Source organism: Hemitrygon akajei, chromosome 10, assembly GCF_048418815.1.
Source record: "Hemitrygon akajei chromosome 10, sHemAka1.3, whole genome shotgun sequence".
In the NCBI taxonomy this organism is placed as follows: domain Eukaryota; kingdom Metazoa; phylum Chordata; class Chondrichthyes; order Myliobatiformes; family Dasyatidae; genus Hemitrygon; species Hemitrygon akajei.
This window is the reverse complement of record NC_133133.1, coordinates 131,459,728-131,484,642: the sequence shown is the minus strand read 5'-3', so window position 1 is coordinate 131,484,642 and position 24,915 is coordinate 131,459,728. Positions and strand designations below refer to the sequence as shown.

Here is a 24,915-nt window from a genome sequence, read left to right as displayed (position 1 = left end):
GCTACCACCTGTGTTTCATTTCTAAATTGTTTCCTTGTTATGTTCTAAATTTATCTGTTACAAAACTAGGCCTGAAGGGTCATTAATGGGTGGACTATGCACAACTCTGTTCTCCATATTGTAAATAAAAGGCAAGAGGAACTCTGATATACGCAAAAATGATTCTCAAGTACATCCTTACAATTTGGTATTGTTCTTATCAGGAAAAGCTGAAAAGGTTGCTATTCTAGTGGGAAAAAAAAGGCCAACTGGTGTCCAAAAACTATGAAGAATTTTGGGTCTCAGCCCGAAATGTCAGCTATACTCTTTTCCACAGATGTTACCTGGCTTGCTGATTTCCTCCAGCATTTTGTGTGTATTCCTTGGATTTCCAGCATCTGCAGATTTTCTCGTTTGTAATTGTTTCGAACTCCTGGTTCGGACATTCAAGACTGTTTAATTTTTGTATATATAGTGGTATGTAAAAGTTTGGGCACCCCTGGTCAAAATTTCTGTTACTGTGAATAGCTAAATGAGTAAAAGATGACCTGATTTCCAAAAGACAAAGATTAAAGAAATGTGTCATCTTTAAATTTTAAGCAATATTACTTTATTTCCATCTTTTACAGTTTCAAAATAACAAAAAAGGAAAAGGGCCCAAAGCAAACGTTTGGGCACCTTGCATGATCAGTACTTAGTAACACCCCCTTTGGCAAGTATCACAGCTTGTAAACGCTTTCTGTAGCCAACTAAGAGTCTTTAGATGGAAATAAAAAAGTAATCTTCCTTAAAATATTAAAGAAATGTGTCACCTTTAACTTTATGCCCTTTGGAAATCAGATCATCTTTTACTCGCTTAGCTATTAACAGAAATTTTGACCGGGGTGCCCAAACTTTTGAATGCCACTGTAAGTGTTAGGAGAATGAAATAATTGTTATTCCATATCCAGTGCAGCACAAAAAAAAACACGAAAGATAAAGAAAATAATAATAAAAAACAGAATAAATATAAATACACAACATAGCTTACAAACGCAGATTGTTTATATGGCCATTAGTTGATGCTAGGCTGTACATAAGATATCTGATGGTAAATAATAAAGTAGTGGTGGTGTTAGGTGTAGATATTGATCAGTCTTACTACTTGGGGAAAGTAACTTTTTGAATCTGGAGGTCCTGGTGTGGAAACTATGTAGCCTCTTCTTTGAAGGGAGCGGGACAAACAGTCCATAAGCAGGGTGTGAGGAATCCTTCACGATGTTACTGGCCCTTTTTTTGTATATATGATTTTGATGATGGGTAGACATGCTAGCGGTGAGTTGGCCAGTTTCGACTACCTATTGTAGAGCCTTCCAGTCCGCTGCAGTGCACTTTCTGTACCAAGCAGCGATGCGGCTTGCTAGGATGCTCTCTACTGCGCATCCATAGAATGACACAAGTAGGGATGTGCAAAGTTGTGTCTGAGGTGTGTGATGTGCACTCCCAGGAGTCTGAAACTGCTTGCAGATTCTAATGCATGCCAACAACATAGAGTTCCCAACAAAGCTAACTGAGTGTCATGAGAGTTACAATGCTCTATTTGTTTGCCTAGGAGAGAATGCAATTGGTTCACATCCTTCTTCCAGTGGGTTTGGACATTTTTGCACTAGAAAAATAACACCAACATAGCCCAGTTGATTCAGCAGTTGTTGAAAACACAAATGAATCTTAAAGTAGTCATGTAATGAGGTATTTTAACTATTGCTAGAAATAGTTCACCATGCATGCAATAAAACAAAGCCTATAGGGAATTGTGAAAATTTAGAAACAGGAAATGAACAAAGACAAAGTTAGCTTGGCAATGGTCTATCTAGAAGCGGGCAACTGTAATGTTACTATGTTTCATAGATTAAAAGTCTGATGGTAGAGAACGGCAGTTAATGTAAAAACATGGAATGTAGTTAGAATAATTACTGGGAACAAGTAGCAGAATTCCTAATGAGTAAAAAAAATGACTATAATAAGAATGCAATATATTAGTGACTATTCTATAACCAGTTCATAATATATTTGCACTTTGAGACCGTTAATGAATGATTTATAAACTGGATTCAAGGATCAATAGTGAATCAATAAATAACCTCAAATACAGCAAAATTATAATACGTATTGTGAAGATAAGAAATGTCATAAACTGGGGTCCATGGACTCTTCGGTTAATGGTAAGTAGGGGCCCATGGCATAAAAAAGGTTGGAAACTACTGTCATAAATAGATCAGACATTTGGAATTGCTGCCAACAAAATCAATGAGAATCAGAAGTTAAACTAAAGATTATTTGGATTTGACACAACTGCAAGCAACAGTTATTGTAAAATCCCAAGTTTAACCCCATTTTGAAATGCAGATCACACACTGCCCTCTGCTTAAAAACTATTATGCTAATGAATAGATTCAAAGTATAGCAAGTGAAAGACCAGCTCAATGGACTACATTCTAAGAATATAAGCATTTTAGTTTTAAGCAGAATCTTCAAGCATGTTCTATTTAATTGGCCATCTTCAACAGATTCTGATGGAAAAAAACAATCCAATTGTGCAATGTACTTAGTGATGTTGACTTTGGATTGTGTCATGAATACTCAGCTCCAGTACAGTACTTAAGGGCTTGGTCTAAATACGTACACCAGTTAAATTCCACAGGTAAGTGAAAAGTAACTGTCTTCAGCAGTGAGGCAACATTTGACCAAATATATATACACAGGTGTCCCCCGCTTTACAAATGTTTGTTTTACGCCACTTCGCTTTTACGAAAGACCTACATTAGTAACCTGTTTTCACATTACAAAGAGGATTTTCGCTTTTACGAAAATTTTTCCCATATAAATTAATGTTGCCTCACTTTATGCCATTTCGGCTTAAGAATGGTTTCATAGGAACGCTCTACCTTTGTAAAGGGGGGGGGGGGGTGTTTGTGTGTGTGTGCCCTTAACTCCTGGTTATGACAAGCTTTTTGCACTGATCTTTTTGGTGTATGCTCATCTTGGGCATCTGAAACCTGGCGGAGCCCATCTCTCTCCAGGTTTTTGGAGCCGGCTGGATTCGGACTTGGGAGCCTTCACTCAGAAGTCTGGCGCTGATGCCACTACGTCACCAGTCAGCCTTCAAACATATATATGGTATGAAAAAGCAAGTTGCATTGAAGCTAATAGGAGACATTTCTAACCACTTCATCAAAGACATTCAAAGGATCAGATGGAAATATATGCTTAAGTTGGCACACAAATCTATTCCACCTGCAGTTCTTCACACATTCAACCAATTCACACGGCAATACCTGGACAACATTCAGTATTGGCCTGATCATTCCTTAAATACGACCACCTCCCACTACCATACTACCTGACAAAGGGTCTCGGCCTGAAACGTCGACAATACTTCTCCTATAGATGCTGCCTGGCCTGCTGCGTTCCACCAGCATTCTGTGTGTGTTGTTGTTCTCACTACCATTCTTGGTTCAATTATCATTAATATTTGAGGGTTATTGCTGATCAAAGCTTAACCATAAAAATACTAGAGAAACTGTGTACTTTAGGTATGTGACTTACCTCATGTCTGTAGAAATGACAAGAACAGGAAAGTGCTGGAATACTTTCTGACTGACTAAGTCCTGACGAAGGGTCTCGGCCCGAAACGTTGACAGCGCTTCTCCCTATAGATGCTGCCCGGCCTGCTGCGTTCCACCAGCATTTTGTATGTGTTGCTGGAATACTTTCCTGTAGTCTGAATATTTGAAGCTCTGCTCCACTACTTATCAGGCTTGACATCATTGTGGACAAAGCAATCCACCGGACTGCTCACAATCACCAATTAAACCATTCCTTCCTTCAACAAACAATAAATCATGGTTGCAACATGTCTATCAACAGCATGCACTGTAGCAACTTACAAAACATCTCAGTGGCACTTACAAAATCTGCCACCTCTACTTCCCAGAAAAACAAGGACAGCAAGCCAAAGGGAATAGCATCACTTTGAGGTTCCCTTCCAAACTCACACACCATCCTGACTTAGAAATATATGTCTGCTTCTTTATCTTTACTGGGTCATACTCAAGGAACTCCCAAAAAGTAATTTGCAAGTGGCTTCATCACAAGAACTGCAAATATTTAAGGGAGTTAGGAATAATAAATTGTTAATTACCATGACATCTATACCACGTTGAGTAAATGACAGAAGTTATTATTGTTTGTTTCTAATGCATCTTCATTAAATGTTTCACATATTGATAACATAAATCCAGAGAATGCCTCACTATCTGGAGAAAGTCTGAATTTCCATGCTAATAACATCATCTACTACTAATCTGAGGCTGGAGGTCTACTTTCACTGAAGGAAATAAGAAGAGGGTGGAAAAGTAAGACTGTTGCTTAACCTTTTGAGCAACCTGCAAATTCTAAGTTTTCAATACACTAAATTGAAAAATGTATATGGTTTTCTAAAACAAAGCATTAAAAAAATTAACACACTCAAAATACTGGAGGAACTCAGCAGGCCAGGCAGCACCTATGGAAAAGAGTACAGTCGATGTATCGGGTCGAGACCCAAAGGGTATTCTTTTCCATAGATGCTGCCTGGCCTGTTGAGTTCCTCCAGCATTTTGTGTGTGTTACTTGGATTTCCAGCATCTGCAGATTTTCTCTTGTTCATAAAAAACATTAAAAAGTTTACCATAGGCTGTCCCCGGTTGACTTGTTGATGCGCAACATTTAACTAGAGGACACATAGAAAATAAGAGAGAGATTTTAAAAAAGACCCGACAGGGGTAACTATTTTTAAAAAAACAGAGTATGAGTACCTGGAAGAAGTGATCAAGGTGGGTACCACTGTGACATAAAGAGGCTTTTAGAGAGGTAAAAGGAGGCTTATGGGCCAAATGTGGGCTACTAGGACTAGCAGGAAGATGCTGTGGTCAGCATGAAACAGTTGTGCCAAAGGGCCTGTTTCTATATTACTCAACAACTCCATGTAACACTTAACATATGCACGAGCTCCTATAATATTAAAATTCAAAAGTCTGATATATATATGTAATATATTGCCAGAAAGTTAGTGCAAGCACATACAAAACCTCCACCACTACGTTGGTGTGCTCCCCACCTTCGGAAAATGTGCGCTCTCTTTGGGAACTGTGCTTTTCAACTGTCTGAAGGATTCAGTGAAGTGGATACTCAAGGCATTGCTGCGACTAGAACACGGGGAACCAAGAGTAAAAAAAATGAACCATTGTTTAGCTGATTTAAGCGCCAAGCCAGATTGAAAGGATTAAGGTATTGAGGCCGAGGGCAAAGGTCAAACTGGTGTTCAGCTTACTTTTCCATGCCAGCCAAGATCCCCCACCTGAGCTTGGACTCCCCCATCCCACCTGCCTGGGTTTGACCAGTCTTCCTCTATTCTCACTGCTATCAGCATTGAATTGGTTCTATGGCTCTGGACTCACTTTTGGGAACTGTGGTTCATGTTTTGTGTATTATTTATTTACATTTTTTTGTTTGTACAATTTGTTTGTTTTTTTTACACACAGGATGTTTGTTGGACTTGGCTGTAAGGGATTTTTTCATGGATTCTACCTTATTTCCTTGAATTGTGCCTGCCTGCAAGAATATGAATCTGGAGGTTACCGTACTTTACTTTGAACATCAGATTCTTCTAATCATCAAGTAATGGAAATGAATCAGAATCAGGTTTATTCCTCCCTCCTGGCACTTATCCTTATAAGTGAAACAACTGCTACTCCTGCCCTTACACTTCCTCCCTCACCACCATTCAGGGCCCCAGACAGTCCTTCCAGGTGAGGCGACACTTCACCTGTGAGTCTGCTGGTGTGATATACAGTGTCCGGTGCTCCCGGTGTGGCTTTCTATATATTGGTGAGACCTAACGCAGACAGGGAGACCGTTTCGCTGAACACCTACACTCTGTCCGCCAGAGAAAGCAGGATCTCCCAGTGCCAACATATTTTAATTCCGTGTCCCATTCCCATTCTGATCTGTCAATCCATGGCCTCCTCTACTGTCAAGATGAAGCCACACTCAGGTTGGAGGAACAACACCTTATGTTCCATCTGGGTAGCCTCTAACCTGATGGCATGAACATTGATTTCTCTAACTTGCATTAATGCTTCCCTCCCCTTCTTACCCTATCCCTATATATTATATATTTTCCTCTTTCTTTCCTTCTCACAATAACTCCTTGCCTGTATTTCATCTTCCTCTGGTGCTCCCCTCCATCTTTCTTTCTTCCAAGACCTTCCATCCTATGATGCTCCCCCTTCTCTAGCCTTGTATCCCTTTTGCCAATCAACTTCCCAGATCTTAGCTTAATTCCTCCCCCTCCTGTCTTCTCCTATCATTTTGGATCTCCCCTCCCCCTCTCAAATCTCTTACTATCTCTTTTTTCCATTAGTCCTGATGAAGGGTCTTGACCCGAAACGTTGACTGTACTTCTCCCTATATTGCCTGGCCTGCTGCGTTCCACCAGCATTTTGTGTGTGTTGCAGGTTTATTCCTACTGTTTTATATGATTTGAACCTCATTACAATTAAAAGGCTACATAAAAGAGTTTAAGTACTGTAACTGCTAATTCATACATATAAATCCACAGAACAGAATAAATGCAAATCTCTTGATTTTAATCTGTTTGATGTTGATTCAGTTATTTGAAATCGAACTCTAATGATCTACTGATATTTGACCCCAGATTTTAGATTGAAAACAATTTTATCCATTGTGATTCCTTGGAGCTACAATGAAACTTCTCTAATCTGGATCTGGCTCATTTTATTGAGCTAGAATACAGACATCCTGACAAAATGTAATAATCAACCTGAAATTTAGTTCACATTATTCCCTCTACAGCCACTGACCGCTCTGTTTACATTTCCTGCATTTGTAACCTTCTGCTTCAGGATTTTAGTTGTTTTAACTCTTCTTCTGGTCATTGAAACTTCAGAATCAATTTCACTTTTTGACAACAGATACAGCACATTTACTCAAGTAAGATGCTGACGTAACTTCAAGATTTAAACACTGATGTGCTTAATGTGATCTATTTGAACAAAGCCAAACAATGTTCTCTGTGGATCCTCTTTTTTTAAAAAAAAAGTCAAGAAAATTCAAATCCAGGAAATATGAAATAAAATGTTGGTCTTATTCTGTTTCATGTAATAGTTCAGGTACAGCTTTTGTACCATCAGGTCATCTTTTGTCGTGGTTATGTGGAAGTTTTTACTTATTATAAATAATTTAATTTCTGGACTAGATTATTAATGGTCCTTTCTCTTCACCCGTACCCATTAGAACAGTTATGATAATTAAAGTCAATTTGTACTTACTAGTCAAAAATGTTTCTTTCATTGAAAAGTCAATTCTACCTTTATCTTATTATCATTTATTGTGTCTCATCAAACCAGGGTAGGACCTACAATGAATGGCAGGGCACTGACGAGTGTTATGGAATACAGGGATGTGGAGTATAAGTGCACAGTTTGCTGAAAGCCACCAGACAATTAAGCAGCCCGGTGAAGGTGGCTTTTAGCATTAGTCAGAGCATCAGGTTTAGGAGTAAGTATATTATGCTGTAGTCTTATAAGTCGCTGGTGAGAACGAACTTGGGAGTATTGAGTAGAGTTTTGGTCACCTTGTTATTGGAAAGACATTATCAAGCATGGACTAGAGGTCTGTGTTATAAGGAACGATTTGACAACGCTGGTTCTTATTCCTTGCAGCATAAGAGAAAAATGAGGGATGATCTTACAGGTTTATAAAATCATGTACGGTATGGATTAGGTGGACAGCCAGCCTCTGTCCAGAAACCTGCTATGATTTAAAAGAGACGCAAGAGGTAACTTCTTTACATAGAATGGAATAAGTACCTAGAATGAGCTGCCAGAGGAATAAGTCAAGGCAGATACATTACAACATTTAAATAGGTAGAAGGATTGGAGGCTTATGGGCTAACTTGGGCAACTAAGACTAGCAGGGAGGAATGCACGGTCACCGTGGACCAGTTGGGCTGAAGTGCCTGTTTTTGAGATGCATTACACTATATGATTATGATACTCTGTGGACTGTTTCAGTGCTCTTTATCTATAACTGTCCAATGCCACATCAGGTATAAGAAAGAGATATCTGATTAAGGCAGAATTAAAAAAGGGAGAAGTAATATTTATACAAACCCCTTTTCCAGAAAAGTTGGGATATTTTCCAAAATGCAATAAAAACAAAAATCTATAATATGTTAATTCACGTGAACCTTTATTTAACTGACAAAAGTACAAAGATTTTCAATAGTTTTACTGACCAACTTAATTGTATTTTGTAAATATACACAAATTTAGAATTTGACGGCTGCAACACACTCAACAAAAGTTGGGACACAGGCATGTTTACCATTGGGTTACATCACCTTTCCTTTCAATAACACTTTTTAATCATTTTGGAACTGAGGATACTAATTGTAGTAGATTTGCAATTGGAAATTTTGTCCATTCTTGCTTGATATAAGACTTCAGCTGCTCAACAGTCCATGGTCTCCGTTGTCTGATTCTCCTCTTCATGCTGCGCCATACATTTTCAATAGGAGATAGATCTGGACTGGCAAATCCTAAAATCCTAATATACGCCTCAGTCAATGGTACCTTCACATACATGCAACTCACCCATGCCGTGGGCACTGATGCACCCCCATACCATCACAGATGCTGGCTTTTGCATCTTTCGCTGATAACAATCAGGATGGTCATTTTCATCTTTGGCATGGAGAACTCGACGCCCATTTTTTCCCAAAAACTAGCTGAAATGTGGACTCATCTGACCAGAGCACACGGTTCCACAGTCTTTCGGTCCATCTGAGATGAGCTCAGGCCTAGAGAACTCGCCGGCGTTTCTGCATAGAGTTGATGTATGGCTTCCTCCTTGCGTAATACAGTTTTAAGTTGCATTTCTGGATGCAGCGATGGACTGTGTTAAGTGACAATGGTTTTCCGAAGTACTCCCAATCCCAGGTGGCTATAATTGTCACAGTAGCATGACGGTTTCTTAGGCAGTGCCACCTGAGGGCTCGAAGATCACGCGCATTCAACAGTGGTTTCCGACCTTGCCCTTTACGCACTGAGATGTCTCTGAATTCTCTGAATCTTTTCACAATATTATGTACTGTAGATGTTGAAAGACCTAAATTCTCTGCAATCTTGCGTTGGGAAATGTTCCTTTTGAACTGACTAACAATTCTCTCACGCATTTTGGCACAAAGGGGTGAGCCACGACCCATCCTTGCTTGCAAAGACTGAGCTTTTGATGGATGCTACATGATGCTACCCAGTCATGATACCTCACCTGCTACCAATTAGCCTGCTTAATGTGGAGTCTTCCAAACTGGTGTTACTTGAATATTCTGTGCACTTTTCAATCTTATTTTAACTCTTTCCCAACTTTTGTTGAGTGTGTTGCAGCCATCAAATTCTAAATTTGTGTATATTTACAAAATACAATTAAGTTGGTCAGTAAAACTATTGAAAATCTTTTCTTTGTACTTTTGTCAGTTAAATAAAGGTTCACGAGAATTAACATATCACAGATTTTTGTTTTTATTGCATTTTGGAAAATATCCCAACTTTTCTGGAAATGGGGTTTGTATTTTAAAGGAAATAAATTGGAAACAGGTTTAATATCACCAGCATATGTTGTGAAATTTGTTGTTTTGCTACAGCAGTACATTGCAATACACAATAATAAAAACTAAATTACATTAAGTATATATATTAAAAAAAAATTAAGTAGTGCACTTGGGGGCGGGGGGTAGAACTAAGAGTGAACAGAACTGAGGAAGTGCTCATGGGTTTATTGTCCATTCTGAAATCTGATGGCAAAGGTGAAGAAGCTGTTTCTGAAACATTAAATGTGTGTTTAAGTTCCTGTACCTCCTCCTTAATGGTAGCAATGAGAAGGAAGCATGTCCTGGGTGATGGGGTCCTTGATCATGGATGATGTCTTTTTGAGGCATCACCTTTTGAAGGTGTCCTGGATGCTGGGGAGGCCCATGCCCATGATGGATCTAGCTGAGTTTACAATCTTCTTCAGCTTATTCAAATCCTGTGCAGTGGCCCCTGTATACCAGGCAGTGATTCAATCAATTAGAATGCTTTCAATGTTACATCTGTAGAAATTTATGAGCATCCTTGGTGACATACCAATTCTCCTGAAACTCCTTTTTAAGATTCAAATTCAACTGTTTATTTTTCTCCATAGATGCCTCCTGACCTACTGAGTTCCTCAAGCATTTTGTGTGTGTTGCTCTAGATTTCCAACGTCTGCAGAATCTCTTGTGTTTACAGTTAGAGACTAACATTATTATGAAGGTTCCAATGTCTGGAGACTCACGGGCCTAATCTAGAATGCCATAGTTTCAGAGGCAAGGTCCAAACAAATTCTGTCAAACAGGCACTCCAGTCATAATGAGAAGACAAAGAAGACCGCACTATGGAAAGGAGTTCCAAAAGAGAATACTCATCGTTGTTAGCCAGAAGTACTATTTCTCCAAGTCATTGTTATAAAATAAATAAGAAATTATTATTAAAATTAAAAACAGTATTTACGTGCACTTCAAAATAAATCAAAAGCACAATACAATACTTGGAAAAGTGGTGCAACATTTTCCATAGAAGCACTGACAGTTTGATACACGTCAGCTGACTGACATTTCCTTAAACTACAACAGATGTAGTGGCCTTTCACAAGCCATAATTATCATCTAAACTCTAGACAGAAATTACTTCTTAAATTTTTGTTAAACAGGGTAAAATGAAGTATTTCAAATCTGGATGTCATATAATAGAAACATTTATAATTCATGATCAAATTGTTTTGTTAGGTCTCCAAAAGAACCACATTCAAATCCAGCTAAGATTAATGGAATGAATGCCTATTAGGAAATAAGATTATCTGTCTCAATGCTTAATCTGTGCATACAGAAACAAAATACAAAGTGGGACCAAGATACCACTACTAGCTGATCTAAATCAGAAGCTTGAATGGAAAATGAAACAAAAAGAATTCTCAGCAGTATATAAGTGGCCAAAACACATCATTGCTGGCTTCCAGATCCAAGCCTGACAAAACCTGGCTGTGTGCGTTGCCTTTGGATGGATATACTAGTGAAACATTTAATTGAGTTGTGCCAGGCCAGGCTGGATTATGCTGGCCTGGTTCAGACTTGATTGAGTATAGGATGATTTGCTTTGCATTACTGCATACGAATAGCATGTTTGAGATTGTTATCTTCATGGGTTGGGTTAGGAATGAAAACACTTTTAAGCACCTAGAGTCTCGTCGAGTTCAGATTCACTGTACTGTATTGGCTTAAAACTGAATACACTGTACCTCAAGTTACCAGGACATAATAGACAGAGTTTACTTATCCAAATAACTCTTCCAAGTTATTATTTGATGCTGATATAGGATAACTAAAACAGAATTATATATTATATTTTCCCCCCAGTATTTTTATTCAGAAGAAAAAACAAGGATTTACAGAGTGCAACACATAGATACATCTCAACATAAAGTGTGTGCATTCATATACTGTAATAAAATTGATCAAAATGTTATAGCACATCACATAAAGGTATACTATGTAATTAAAAATTTAAAGATAGGTCATACATTATAAAAGAATTTTTTTATATAAAAAAAGTCAACCCCCTACCAACTACCACAGAAAAAAGCTGATGGATGATAATAGATAATTAGGAAAAAAAAGATATTCGCTTAAGAGGAGAAGATAGAAATATACATAAAAGTCTGTGCACTGTTAAGCTTTATAAATTGGAAAAGTAATTTAGGAAAGTTCCCCAGATATCATAAAAGGATTGTTTCGAATTTAAGACTGAGCAGCGGATCTTCTCTAAATTTAAATAAGACATAATATCACGTAGCCATTGAAGATGTGTAGGAGGGATAGACTCCTTCCATTTAAGCAAGATTGCTCTCCTTGCTAAAAGAGAGGTAAAAACTAAAACCTGTAGGTTAGGAGTATTTAAAGTTATATCTTCATTTGCAATAATATACCAAACAAGGCGGTAAGGGGATTTGGGTCAAATAGGACCCTAAAAAGTTGTGAGAAGGTATGGAATACTTCCCACCAAAACTTTTCAATTTTAGGACAAAACCAAAACATATGAATTAAAGAGCCATCAGCAGAGTTGAATTTATTACAAAGTGGAGAAACGTTTGGATAAAAACTGGACAGCTTCTGTTTAGAGATGTAAGCTCTATGAACCACTTTAAATTGTAGAAGAGAATGACGAGCACAGAAAGATGATTTATTAACCCGTTTAAGAATTTTATTCCATCTTTCATCAGAAATCTGACAATTTAGGTCATCCTCCCAAGTTTTTTTTATTTTATCTAAAAAGTCTTGTCTAGAATCAATCAACAAGTTATAGATACCGGTAATAGAGCCATTAACAAAAGGTTTTAAATTTAAAAGATCGTCCAGTAAATTTTTATCAGGACCTATAGGAAAAGTAGTTAATTGGGAACGTAAGAAATCTCTAATTTGAAGTTATCTGTAAAAATGTGTTTTTGGCAGTGCAAATTTAGTTGACAATTGGTCAAATGAAGCAAAAGACCCTGAGATAAACAGGTCCCAAAAACACAACACCTAGTTCATCCCAATCCTTAAGACTTTGTCAGTCATGGAAGGGATAAAAAAAAAATTAAGGAGAATGGGAGATAATAATGAAAAAATTCGCTAAACCAAAAATTTTTCTAAATTGAGACCAGATCCTTAAACTTTGCTTAACAATTATATTATCTGTTGTTTTATTTGCTGAAAAAGAAGAGTATGATCCAAGAAGAGAGACAATAGAGCAATTTTTTACAGAATTAACTTCTAAGGAGACCCATGATGGGCAATCTTTACAATAAATATAATAGGACCAAAAAGTAATATTCCTTATACTGGCAGCCCAATAGCAAAACCTAAAATTGGGTCGGGCTAATCCACCCATCTCTTTATTTCTTTGTAGGTAAACTTTACTTAAACGAGCTTGTTTATTATTCCAAATATAAGATGTTAAAATTGAAACTAAAGAATCAAAGTAGGTCTTAGGAATAAAAATAGGTAATGCCTGAAAAAGATATAAAAATTTAGGAAGAATCTTCTTTTTAAATCGAATTAATTCGGCCAATTAGGGATAAAGAAAGAGGAGACCATTTAGAAAGTGTCTTTTTTACATAATTCAATAAAGGGTTTAAGTTTCTTTAAATAAATTCTTGAAGTTTTTAGTAATTGTTACACCTAGATATGTAAATTGACTTGTTAGAACTTGGAACGGAAATTTGGCATTTGATGACATTAGGTAATTTAAAGAAAATAGCTCACTTTTATGTAAATTCAGCTTATATCCTGAAAAATAGCTAAACTGGGAAATTAAAGAAAGAACCGAAGGTAAAGAAGTTTCAGCGTTAAAGATAAAAAGTAAAATATCATCAACGTATAACGAAATTTTATGAATCATACCTTCCCTTAGTATACCAGAAATGTCCTTAGATTCTCGAAATGCTATTGCTAAGGGTTCTATAGCTAAAGCAAAAAGTAAAGGACTAAGAGGGCAACCTTGTCTAGTTCCCCGCTGTAATTTAAAGGGCTTAGAAATTTGAGAGTTAGTAATAACCTGAACGGTAGGAGACAAGTAAATTAATTTAACCCAACAAATAAAATTAGGCCCAAAATTAAACTTTTCTAAGGTCTTAAAAAGATAATTCCACTCAACCCTATCAAAGGCTTTTTCTGCATCTAAGGATAATATACACTCTGATATTTTTTTGGATGGTGAATATATCACATTCAATAACCGACGTTATTAAAATGTGAGTAACGGTTTTTAATAAATCCTGTCTGGTCATGTGATATTATAGATGGTAAAATATTTTCAAGTCTTCGAGCTAAGATCTTTGATAAAATTTTTGCATCAACATTTAATAAAGAAATCGGTCTGTATGAAGAACGTTCAGCTGGATTTTTATTTTTTTTAAAATAAGAGAAATAAAAGCTTCATAAAAAGATTGAGGGAGTTTACCCCTGGGGTCTTACCAGAATGTAAAGCACGTATAGCCTCAGCCACTTCTTCATTGGAAATAGGCTGATCTAACTGTGTTAGGCTATCAGCAGACAATGTAGGAATGTTGATATTACTGAAAAAAGCATTCATATAGGTATCATCTGAAGAAGAGTCAGACTGATACAACTTAAGGTAAAAGTCTTTAAATACATTGTTAATTTCAGAATGGTTGGATATCTTAGTACCATTATCTTTAAAAATTTCTGTGATTTGATGATTAACTGTAAAAGATTGAAAGAGAAATGACTGCAGTCTTGGTGCAGCTGAAAAGTCCAAGGGTAATTTATTATCAACCAGTGTCTTCACAGTTATGCTATCTTTATACATTTGGGTTTGACTGGATTATGATTCAAACAAACACTACTATCTCCTAAATAGAGTTCCATATAACAAGTTTTGCATGATCAATTTACTGAATAGTGTTGTTGCAGTGTAAGAGTCCACATCTGATCTTAACGAAAGGACAAAAACCAACAGTCCTCCCATTCATTGTGAATGAGACATTAATATTTACAATCCATTTTCCACTATAAATGACCCGTGGAGTGTCCCAAAAATCATCTCATCACTCAAATTACAGTAGACTGTTTTTGCTAAACTTATATTGGATGTGAGGAAACAACCATCATATTGGAATTCTTTAAATGCCTTCTGTAAATATTAATTATAAATCGTGATTCAAACAATTCAGAAGTTATACCTGATTTCAAACACTTCTGAATCCTCAAAAAGATACATTTTGGGGTGATACTCATTCATATCCCTTTCTCCACCCTTTCCATACAAAGGAAAACTTGTTGGTGTAGAAACTGATATGCCAATGCCTTAAGTTACTTTACGTGAACAAATGTGAATGAGTACGCTATGTGACAAGAGATAACAGCTGGACAGCCCACAAATCACTGACAGCATAAACAAGGCTATTTGGCCAATCACTGATTTTTCCCCCCCCCCCACAAATGCCCCACTTCATAGCTTCAAGTTCTTTTGAAACAATGTTCACTATTTTAGAGAAACAGAAGATGCTGGAGACACTCAGCAAGCCAGGTAGTACCCATGAAAAAAGAAACAGTATTAACATTTCTAATCATAGCCCCTTGGTCATTTCTGAAATATATTTCTCGCTCACAGATGCTGCCTGATCTGCTGAGTGTTTCCAGTATTTTCTATTTGCCAGGTCTGGGCTTGAGCTCTGAGTATGAAAGTTATCGAAGAATGGTTTTACAATTGAATAACCACACTATCTCATAAGAAGTGTGTGTGCGTGTACACGTGCACACTACTGGAAACTGTTTCTTCACAAGTTAGGAGATTCGCAATGGGAAGGAAACAAAGAGCTTGATTAGGGTGACTCAAGAACTGGCCTGTTTGTTTCCATTATGCCTCATAAACTAGGTAATTTGTGACTGGTCTTGGTACATTTAATATCTTTCACCTGAGACAACAAAAAATGAGCAATGGCATCAAGGTAGCATGGGCAAGTGTTTTCCAAATCATTTTACTACAGAGAATATATAGAGCTACACACAACTGAACAGCAATAGGCTCAGTTTAGATGCACAAGTTCAAAACAAGGTTTCTTTTGGGTTGATGGAATAAGTCAAATCCCAAATATTGTATACTTTCTACTCCCTCAAAGCTACAATATAGATTTGCCCTTATATAATAAAGTGTTCTAAAAAAAAACATTAGTCAATGGAAATTTGGTTTGGCTGTAAAAAATTGGCTGTAAAAGAGATTGCATAGTCCTCTCTATAAATCACATCCATCCCATTTTAAACGGCCGCTTAATTTTAACCAATTATTAGACTTACAATTTAATTAGCACTGTGGCTTTAATTATCAATAATTTTTTTGCAGATAAACATATAAAGGAGAAGGAAATCTGGGGAACACTCGTATTGAGCAGTACCATCAGGTGGAGGATAATGTGGTCTGCTGAGGCAACCAAGAGATGAAAAATAAAGGTGAGTGTGTAATTAATTCTCTTTTACCATGCTGAGTAACACAATGCATTCCATACAATTTGCCAATCCCCAATTGCATTTTGCTCATGAAATCCAGCTATAATGCCAGAATCTGGTTGAGATTTCACAGCACTGATAGCAAATATTCTTCTCTCTCAGATCCTAAACCAATTTAAGAGTAATATTTCAAACTAACTGTTCTTTATATTCTCAATAACCTTCTCTAGTTCTCTCAATTCCAATTTAGGTTTTCCAGGAAAAAGCCCAAATTACCATTTCTTTCTTCATTCCCAGCTCAATGATGGGCAACAGTTTCACAATTCACCTCCCAATGGTCTCCAGAGATCCAAATACTTCCTTTCAGCTTATCAATTAGAAATGGACACAGTATTCATACATCAGATCTCCCTCCCACAAAGAGAAACAAAAAGGAATTAGGCTATGTGGTCCCCTGGGCTTGTTCCAGTATTAAAGATGAGTATGCCCAATTAATTTTGCACTCCATCCACTTTTTTCTCAACTCTGTATCTAGAGATTTCTTCAGGCTGAGCCTTTAATATGTTCAACAACTGTGCATTACTAAAGATTAATACTACAACACTCTGTGGTATTGATACCAAAGATTTAAAATCATGTGCAGAAAGATTTCTGCAGGTCATAGACCCAAGTTGTCAACACCATTTCCTGAGATATTTCATAGTTGTAGATTTTCCAATCCATGGAAAGAAGGTTTGACTCTGCTACATTATTTCTTTCCAAACCTTCTGCCTCAATGAAAATAATGTAATGAATCGACATTGTTTCATCATCAAGCACGTACATTGTCCTTGGATCCAGAAGCTAAAAATACATAACATACATAACGTACCAAAGTTCTGTATAGTTTCACCAACACTTCCTTCAGCAATAAAAACCAACATACATTACTGGATCCGTGTACTACAGAAGCTGCTTAGACCTGCAGGATTCATCTATTTCACCCAGCACTATAACAGTGAGTGAATTAATGACAGCCAGTCAGATTCACCACAATGTTAGGTGGTGCCGACATAGTGGAATGCTGCTGCACAGTGGTGAAGTACCATTGTGCTGTTTACAAAAAAAAAAGGAATCATACTCCAGGTTTAGGCAACTAGGATCAAGTTAATGTCTTGAGGAGTACAAGGGATGTAGAAGTACACTTTAGAAGGAAATTAGAAAGACATAAAAGAATCATTAGCTTCACCAGTTAATGAACTGAGTAAATAAATTTGGAATAAAAACACAAAATGCTGGCAGAACTCAGCAGGCCAGACAGCATACATGGGAGGAGGTAGTGACGACGTTTCGGGCCGAAACCCTTCGTCAGGAGTGTGGATGATGAACCCTCCTGATGAAGGGTTTCGGCCCGAAACGTCGTCACCACCTCCTCCCATAGATGCTGTCTGGCCTGCTGAGTTCTGCCAGCATTTTGTGTTTTTATTTATTTCCAGCATCTGCAGATTCACTCGTGTTGCAAATAAATTTGGATGTCATATTACATTCATACAAGATGTTGGAGAGACTGCACTTTAGGTATTGTGTGCAGTTCTGGTTGCCATGCTGAGGGAAGGATGTGATTAAGCCAGAGGGTGCAGAAAAGATTCACAAGAACGTTGCTGGTACTTTAATGGATAGGCCATGATTATCTTTCCTGGAGTGAAGGAGACTCAGTGGTGACTGAGTTACTGTCGCCTTTTTGTCAGCTCAAACCAGTATGGCTATTCTCTTCTGACAAGGCATTTTTGCCCACAGAACTAGCGGTTACTGTGTTTTTTAAAAAAAATTCTCACCATTTTCTGTAAACTCTAGAGAATACTGTACATGAAAAATCCCAGGACATCAGCAGTTTCAGAGGTACTCAAACTGTCTTGTCTGAAACCAACAACTATTCCACAAGTCAAAGTCACTTGGATCATATTTCTTCCCCATTCTGATGTTTGATCTAAACAAATGAACCTCGACTGTTGCTACGTTTCTATGCATTGAGTTGCCGCCACATGATTAGCTAATTAGTACATAACAAAAAGTGCCCCTTGAATGTATATTTGGACAAGTACATGGATAGGAAAGGATTTCAGACTCTTGCTTAGGTAGGCACATTGGTTAGCATGGATAAGTTAAACCAATTCAGTTTCTCTGCGATATAACTATGGTTCCTCTGCATTGCGCCTTCTTAAATGCTTCCTGTTCCTGACTGTTTATTTGTCATTTCCTGTGAATTAGCACAGCAAGATTCCACTGGACATTTTCTCACCATTTCCTGATTATACTCTATCCCCAAACATAAACAAAACCTCATTTTCCCACATTCAAGTTCAACTGCTATCAATTTTCCTATTGTAATGGAGACATTTGACCATGTCTTTCTCATAGCTACTGACAAAACAGTATTGAATCACCTGCAAACTTGGATAAGTCACACACTGCTTTTTCATCCAAAACATAAATTTAAATTCTGAACAACTGAGAGATCGGTACCATTGCTTGTGGTATCTTGAAATTAATGACCTAATGCTGTAAAACGCCCCATCTATTTAGGGAATTTCCTTGGAGAAGACAGTAAAAACTTGATAATCTGTTCATCTGTTATAGTTATTTCAGTTAACCTATGCCGTTATATTTTCTGACCCTACAAAATTTACTGGTGTACAATCTGAATCATTTAAAGCGTGTGACATAATTTTATCTTTCTTCACAAAGAGCTTCTTTAAACAATGAGTCAGAGAGTAAAGAAATCAACTCTTCAGTCCACTATTTATAGCCAGGTGGGTGGGAAAGGTAAAGGACTGGGTAAGAAAGAATCTGATTTTTGTTCTTCAAATATCTATCACATTCTAGCTTGCCCTCCTTCCCTTATCCCCACCTTTTTATTCTGGCATCATCCCCTTTCCTTTCCAGATCTGAAAAAGAGTCTCGGCCCAAAACAATGACTTTTTATTCATTTCCATAGATGCTGCCTGACCTGCTGAGTTTATCTAGCACTTTGTGGGTGTAGCTTGTAGAGCAACCTCTGTTAAGGGCCACAGAAAATAAAGGTGGGCTGCAGAAGACACAATAAATCTCAGCCAACAGCAGGTGTACTCCATCCTGGATAAAAAAGGTTTGTTTCTAGGATTTCACTAAAATGCAATAACATGTTGGTAAAATTTTCTGAACATATTATTCACTTGAACCTTAAATATAGCAAATAGAACATTGATCCCACCGAAGAAAAAACTAAAAAGGCTTTCACAGAAAAAAATGTTCATTCAAATGAATATTTCGTGTGGCCATCACATGGTGACAACATTCTCACCTCAAGGCAAATTTGGATTTATGACCAACACAGTTTCTCAGTACAATTCAGCTGACAATTCACTTCAGTACTAACTGCCACAAATACAGAGGAATTGCATTTCAAATGAGTTACTGGGCCAGATTGCACTAAACCTGCTCCTCTGTCTGAACTTGTCAGCCCTACTGTATAGTTATGACACAGATTATGTGTGAATTAAAGGATTATTAGCAATGTCTACAAAAGAGCAATATCTTCCAGTGAAAGGACACACAATGATCAGCAGAATGGACACTCAAATAAGGACAAGGATTTGGTTTCCATAAAATAGATACTCTTGGAAAGATGGAGCATAGGTGGTGTGAATGGAGACAGGAGTGATGGTCAGGACTGCCAAGCAGTAGAGGGCTGTGTAGACTGGGTACAAAAGATGGGATGGGGTGTTGGGGAAGGAGGTTCAACAAAAACAATTCTACATGTGGTTTGCATCTAAGGAATTGAAATTGTACACATATCAAGCTCTGTTAATGTGTGAATTGCATAAGGTTAAACAAAGTGTTTAATACTACTGAAAAGAAGATAGTATGTTAGAGTTTTATAACTGTAATCTAATCTTGAGGTGGAACACGATATTTAAAACTGCAATCGACCTAAGAACCAAAAGTAATCTGAAGGCTTCAATTAGGTAATAACTTTGAAAACTGATCCTATTCATTCACTCTCCTAGCTGTAACTGTTACTGTTCCATTGCTTCATCAAAGACTGAATGTCATATCAACAATAATATGTTGTAGCACATGCTTGGTCAGCATGAGGACCTTATACACAGACCTGCATTGTTGTATTCGCCAAAGAGTTTGGATGCTGTTACAGTATTTCATCACATTTGGCATAAAATTTGTCCATTTGTTGTCACTATGCTAAATCCAATTTTACGATACAGGTGCCACCATTACTCTCCAATATTTTTTCTGTTGCACAAGCTCAATGACATTAATGCAGGAGCACTTAGTGTTGATTAAATATAAGTTGTGTTCAGTGGCAAGGATGAAGACACAATTGCCAAGCTTACTTAACTGTTATCTATTATACTTTCTGTGAAGATTTCAGCAAAGAGGACATTGGTACTACTTACAAGTTGAAGACCGAGAGAAATATACACGGAAATTGGGAAGTTATTACAAAATAATCAAATTGCATTTCAGTATTTTCACTGAAACAAACTACACACTCACCAATCAAGACAATGTCCAACAGGGACCCAAACAAAAAATGGGTTGTAAAATATTTCTAATTCCCATTCTCCCTATCCAACAGCTCTATCAGTGTCACCCTTCAAATAAAACACCATCACAATAGAATCCATTAACAATAAGTGTTCAGCCTGGTCAATTTGACCCTCTTATTTTTTTTAAATCAAAACTTATTGTAATAAACTACAGCCAGACTCAACCCCATTCTTTTAACACCTCAGATCAATGACTATCTTCAATTACTACCCATCAGCATTTCCAGCATTTTCATTTTTGTTTCAGGATTCTACTGTTTTTATTTTGTTGTTTTCCTTTAGGAAAAGAGCCTTTACCTATGAATATCAATGCAATGGAAGACATCACAGTCAAACACAATCCTACCCTGGCTTTCACGAGCCATTTGGGCGGCATTTAGAAAGAGAAATCCGACCAATGATTTCCTTCATCAGCCCAGTGTTACCCAAATGTCAGCTGGGCTGCTCTCAACTAAGACCGAGAACCAATCCAGAGACCCACACACACACACACACACACACGATAGGATTTAGTGCAACACTGTCACTCTGTGCATTTCCTCGCCCAACCGCAGATATGATGCTAATTTCTATCCATAGTACCCGGGGCACTGTTACAATCCTGCCTACCGAACAGCAACGCTACTTGTAATGAGTTGGGAAGCAATCACAATGGGAATGATACCCAGAACACTAGTTTCAAACCCAACCTTGGTATGAACTTCGCACACAATGTAACACTTCATCGGTACCAATAACGTGAGCATTTTGAACAGCAAGATGATAATTTCGGGGGGTCAGACTGCGAGCCACATCACCGCTCTACTGGACAAGAAATTTAACAGCACTTTAAACAATACCGTTTATGGCGCACAAACACAGAGATACGTCCAACCAATATCTCACAGCAAATGAAGAACAGACTAAATCCATCAACGCGGAAAAAAAAATGACGAGCACTGTAAGGGCTGGCTTTGCATTTTGAACGAACAACAGATCAGGACCGCTACTTACCAGATGTGCTGCCAGGAGCTTGGAGCCATAACAGAAGCGAAGCCACGAGCAGGGGGCTGCAGTTCCCGAGCAGTCTGCACCGCGCCGGAGCTCGGGAGCTCGTAAAGAGGGGAGAGAGCCACGGCCGCCGCCGCACATCTGTACTTTCCATAATTACTCTTCCCTCTCTGCTTCGACCTCGATGCTTCCCTTCCCTCTCCTCTCCCTTGCTCGCTCACAAGGCCAAGCGCGCTGCCGCTCCAAGGCGCGGGCCCGCCTGATCGATCGAGGCGGCAGCAAGTGTCTCCCCCCGACGTCTCCGGACCGCGACTTCCCAGGGAACGCGCCCTGTTACGTCACTGAAATCCGCTCGCGACTCCCACCAATCCCTGATTCTGTCCCTGATTTCTCCCGCCGCCGGGACTGGGGGGCCGTTGGGCACGTGCGCTATTTGCCCCCGCGCCGCCGTTACCACCGGCTAGGGAGGTGAAGTTAGTCCAATGCCACCGCTCCCAGCCTTAAAAGTATCCGAAATAAAAACCTGCAGATGATCAGCCTCTGTTAAAAGTGAACCGCAGTTAGCCTTTCACCTCTGTGATATTTCATCAACGCAGTGGTCATTGCTAGATTGATAGTTCGGTCGCTTTCCTCAGAGTATTCCAGAAAATGTTGCAAAGGTACTTAATCAATGATTTCTGCAAGTTGTTGAATTTTCAATCAACTATCCATGCATGCACAAGGTCGCCAAGATAGCCATCAACCCAGGAAGCGTGAAATATCCAGACTTGAAAGATAATACTACATTGTCAATTCGTGAAGTTAAAACATGTTATTTTTGTCTGTGTTCATGCATGCGAAAGATTTCATAACAACAGGCGACCTGGGCTGGGGATGCTATTGAAACTTTATTAATAATTACTGTAGATGTTATACAGCACACAACGTATTTTACCCAAAGAATGCTAAATATGCTGAGGCACTTTTTGCAAATGTACCATACTCAACGTGCATTTTCACTTCACACAATTTCATGCTTTTTATGCAAATTGAATGCTTTAAGTCTGCAAACAGTGTAGCCACAACTGGAAAGTTGAGATCTGCATTGGCATTAGTTAAAGGGGACAAACTTGGATATGCCACTTGGCAATCCAAGGTGCCTATTATCCTACAGAAAGACCTGCAATTCTTTCATATAATTTTTGATTCCATTGTCCTCTTCTGGCATTTGACATTTGGGTGTTGGCTTAAACCAGTGACACTAAATGGCACTTAATTGTGAGATCAACCACTTCCCTTTTGTTTGCTTTTTAATCCAATTGCAGATATCTCCCACTATTTGATAGGATCCTACTCAACCAGTCAAGCATAGTGACCTGACACAAAATGTTTCCCACTAATGAGTCTCACTATTGCTGCCTTGGATTAATTAATTCTCCATACCCAAGTGTCACAACCATCCTTTGATATTTGCTTCCACCATTGTGTCTACCCATTGATGCTATCTATCATCGGCATTACCCTTCTTTGATTACCCTTCCACTGACGTGTCTTTCCAGCTACATTCTTTCTTACTGAAGCTGCTGACCACAGGCCTTTGTGAGTTCAGATTGCTGAATTTATGGAGGGCTCCTACATATGAAAGAGTTCCATAATGTTAATTTCAAAGTCTGACATACAAAGCTTCATTCCTGTGAATGCTGGAACTCTCCATTTCTCCACTTTTAGTCATTTTTGATCCTATGTGTTTTTAATGCCATTCATTACAATCCTGTGGAGGTATGGTTACCATATCAAGTGATTTTGGTGTTTGCTGACTTAAGGACAAAGTCGGCTGTAAACACAAAACCAATGTATTACCTCAGGATGGCCTGTATCCTCACCTGAATTCTCCTGCTCTGCAATGTCCTTCTCTTGCTCCCTTTCTGCAGCTGGAGGCAAAATTAACAGAGTAATGGCCATTTAAAAAACAAATTTTGCTCATTGTTGAGCCCCATGCTTGATATTTTATTGTTAGGAGTACATGTGCAAAGCTGGCAAAGGCCAATGATCCCATACTATAACATCAATTTCCTATCTCTGAAGTATTTCTATCCAATTAATTTTGTGCTTTATTCCATTGTTACGTTTATCAGCTGCCACTTTAGCTAATGTTGCATCAAGTAAGGACTTACCATATGTAACTAACTAACTGGAAAAAACTTCAGAACATTCTAAGAAGTGAAAGATGGTATATGCATTTAAGTTATATTATTTTTACTTTTAGTGGTAGATAGTGAGACATACTAACATCAACATGAAGATACTCTTTAGTCTGACATTCATGGTGCATTAATAATGCGCTGAATGGACCCTTGATTATAAATTCAAGTTGCTCTAACCTTTTAGAAATTATTGGTAAGGTATCTTTGTAACATTTGATAGATACTATTTAGAAAAAGTATTCTTTTATTTAGTGTTTTATCTATATTTAAATAATTTTTGAAATTAATTCTCATTGCAGTAATTTTAACCACGACCAAAGATATTGATCAGAAGATCCTACAAGTTATGAGTCTTGAAATTGAAATGTGGAGGAGATAGAAAATTATCAGGACAAAACAAAATAAAGATGGTGGAACACTACTGTTTGGTGGGTGATCAATATTTATATATAGAATTTCTATGCATACCTTAGAGATTAAAGTCTTCTTCAAAGTAAGGCTTTAAAATGGGTAGTGGAAAATTCCTACATAATAGTCTGAATATGCAATGCTTAGGAAATGGACAGGAATTACAAAGGAGAACATATGTTTCTTTTTGGAGAAATAAAACCAAATATGAAGATATATGAATTACAAACTTGGCCAAAGATAACTAGGATTGAGCAAATACATACCAAGGGACTCAACTCCTGAAATAGCTGTTGCATTTCCCTCTGGCACAGTCATTTTATCTTTTATCTTCCTAACTCGTCAAGATCTATTCTGTCATATTTTTGAACTGTGAAGTGATTTTTTTTTTGCTTTTAAGATCCCGGGAACTAGATCACAGTACATAATATCAATATTAGATTAATGCCCTCAGGGCTTCTAACATTTTTACAAAATGTGATCTCAGACCAGAGAGCATATATGCTCAAATTGGGAGACAAGTTAACAGTTGTCTAGATTTTGGCTCTCCATTCGCTACAATAGTTCATTACCATGACTGGGAGTGAGGCAGGGAGGGAGACTCCAAGCCAGGCTGAAACTGAGAGGGATGAGGTCCTCTCTACCC

At 37.9% G+C, this 24,915-nt stretch overlaps 1 protein-coding gene and 1 long non-coding RNA gene across 3 annotated transcripts in view; one reads left to right on the top strand and one right to left on the bottom strand.

Moving 5' to 3' along the window:
* Positions 1–21,982, bottom strand: part of LOC140734679 (UPF0606 protein KIAA1549-like) — a 269,781-nt gene extending 247,799 nt beyond the window's left edge. For both annotated transcript variants that reach the window (XM_073058967.1, XM_073058968.1), the window contains exon 1: positions 21,682–21,982. In XM_073058967.1, the coding sequence (XP_072915068.1) occupies positions 21,682–21,832 (151 nt within the window). In that variant the 5' untranslated portion in view covers positions 21,833–21,982. The remainder of the gene's footprint in view (positions 1–21,681) is intronic.
* Positions 21,983–22,035: 53 nt separating this feature from the next.
* On the top strand, positions 22,036–24,282 carry LOC140734680 (uncharacterized). The gene is made up of 2 exons (XR_012100587.1): positions 22,036–22,337; positions 24,161–24,282. It is a non-coding gene; the product is annotated as an uncharacterized lncRNA (long non-coding RNA).
* The last annotated feature ends 633 nt before the right edge of the window (positions 24,283–24,915 follow it).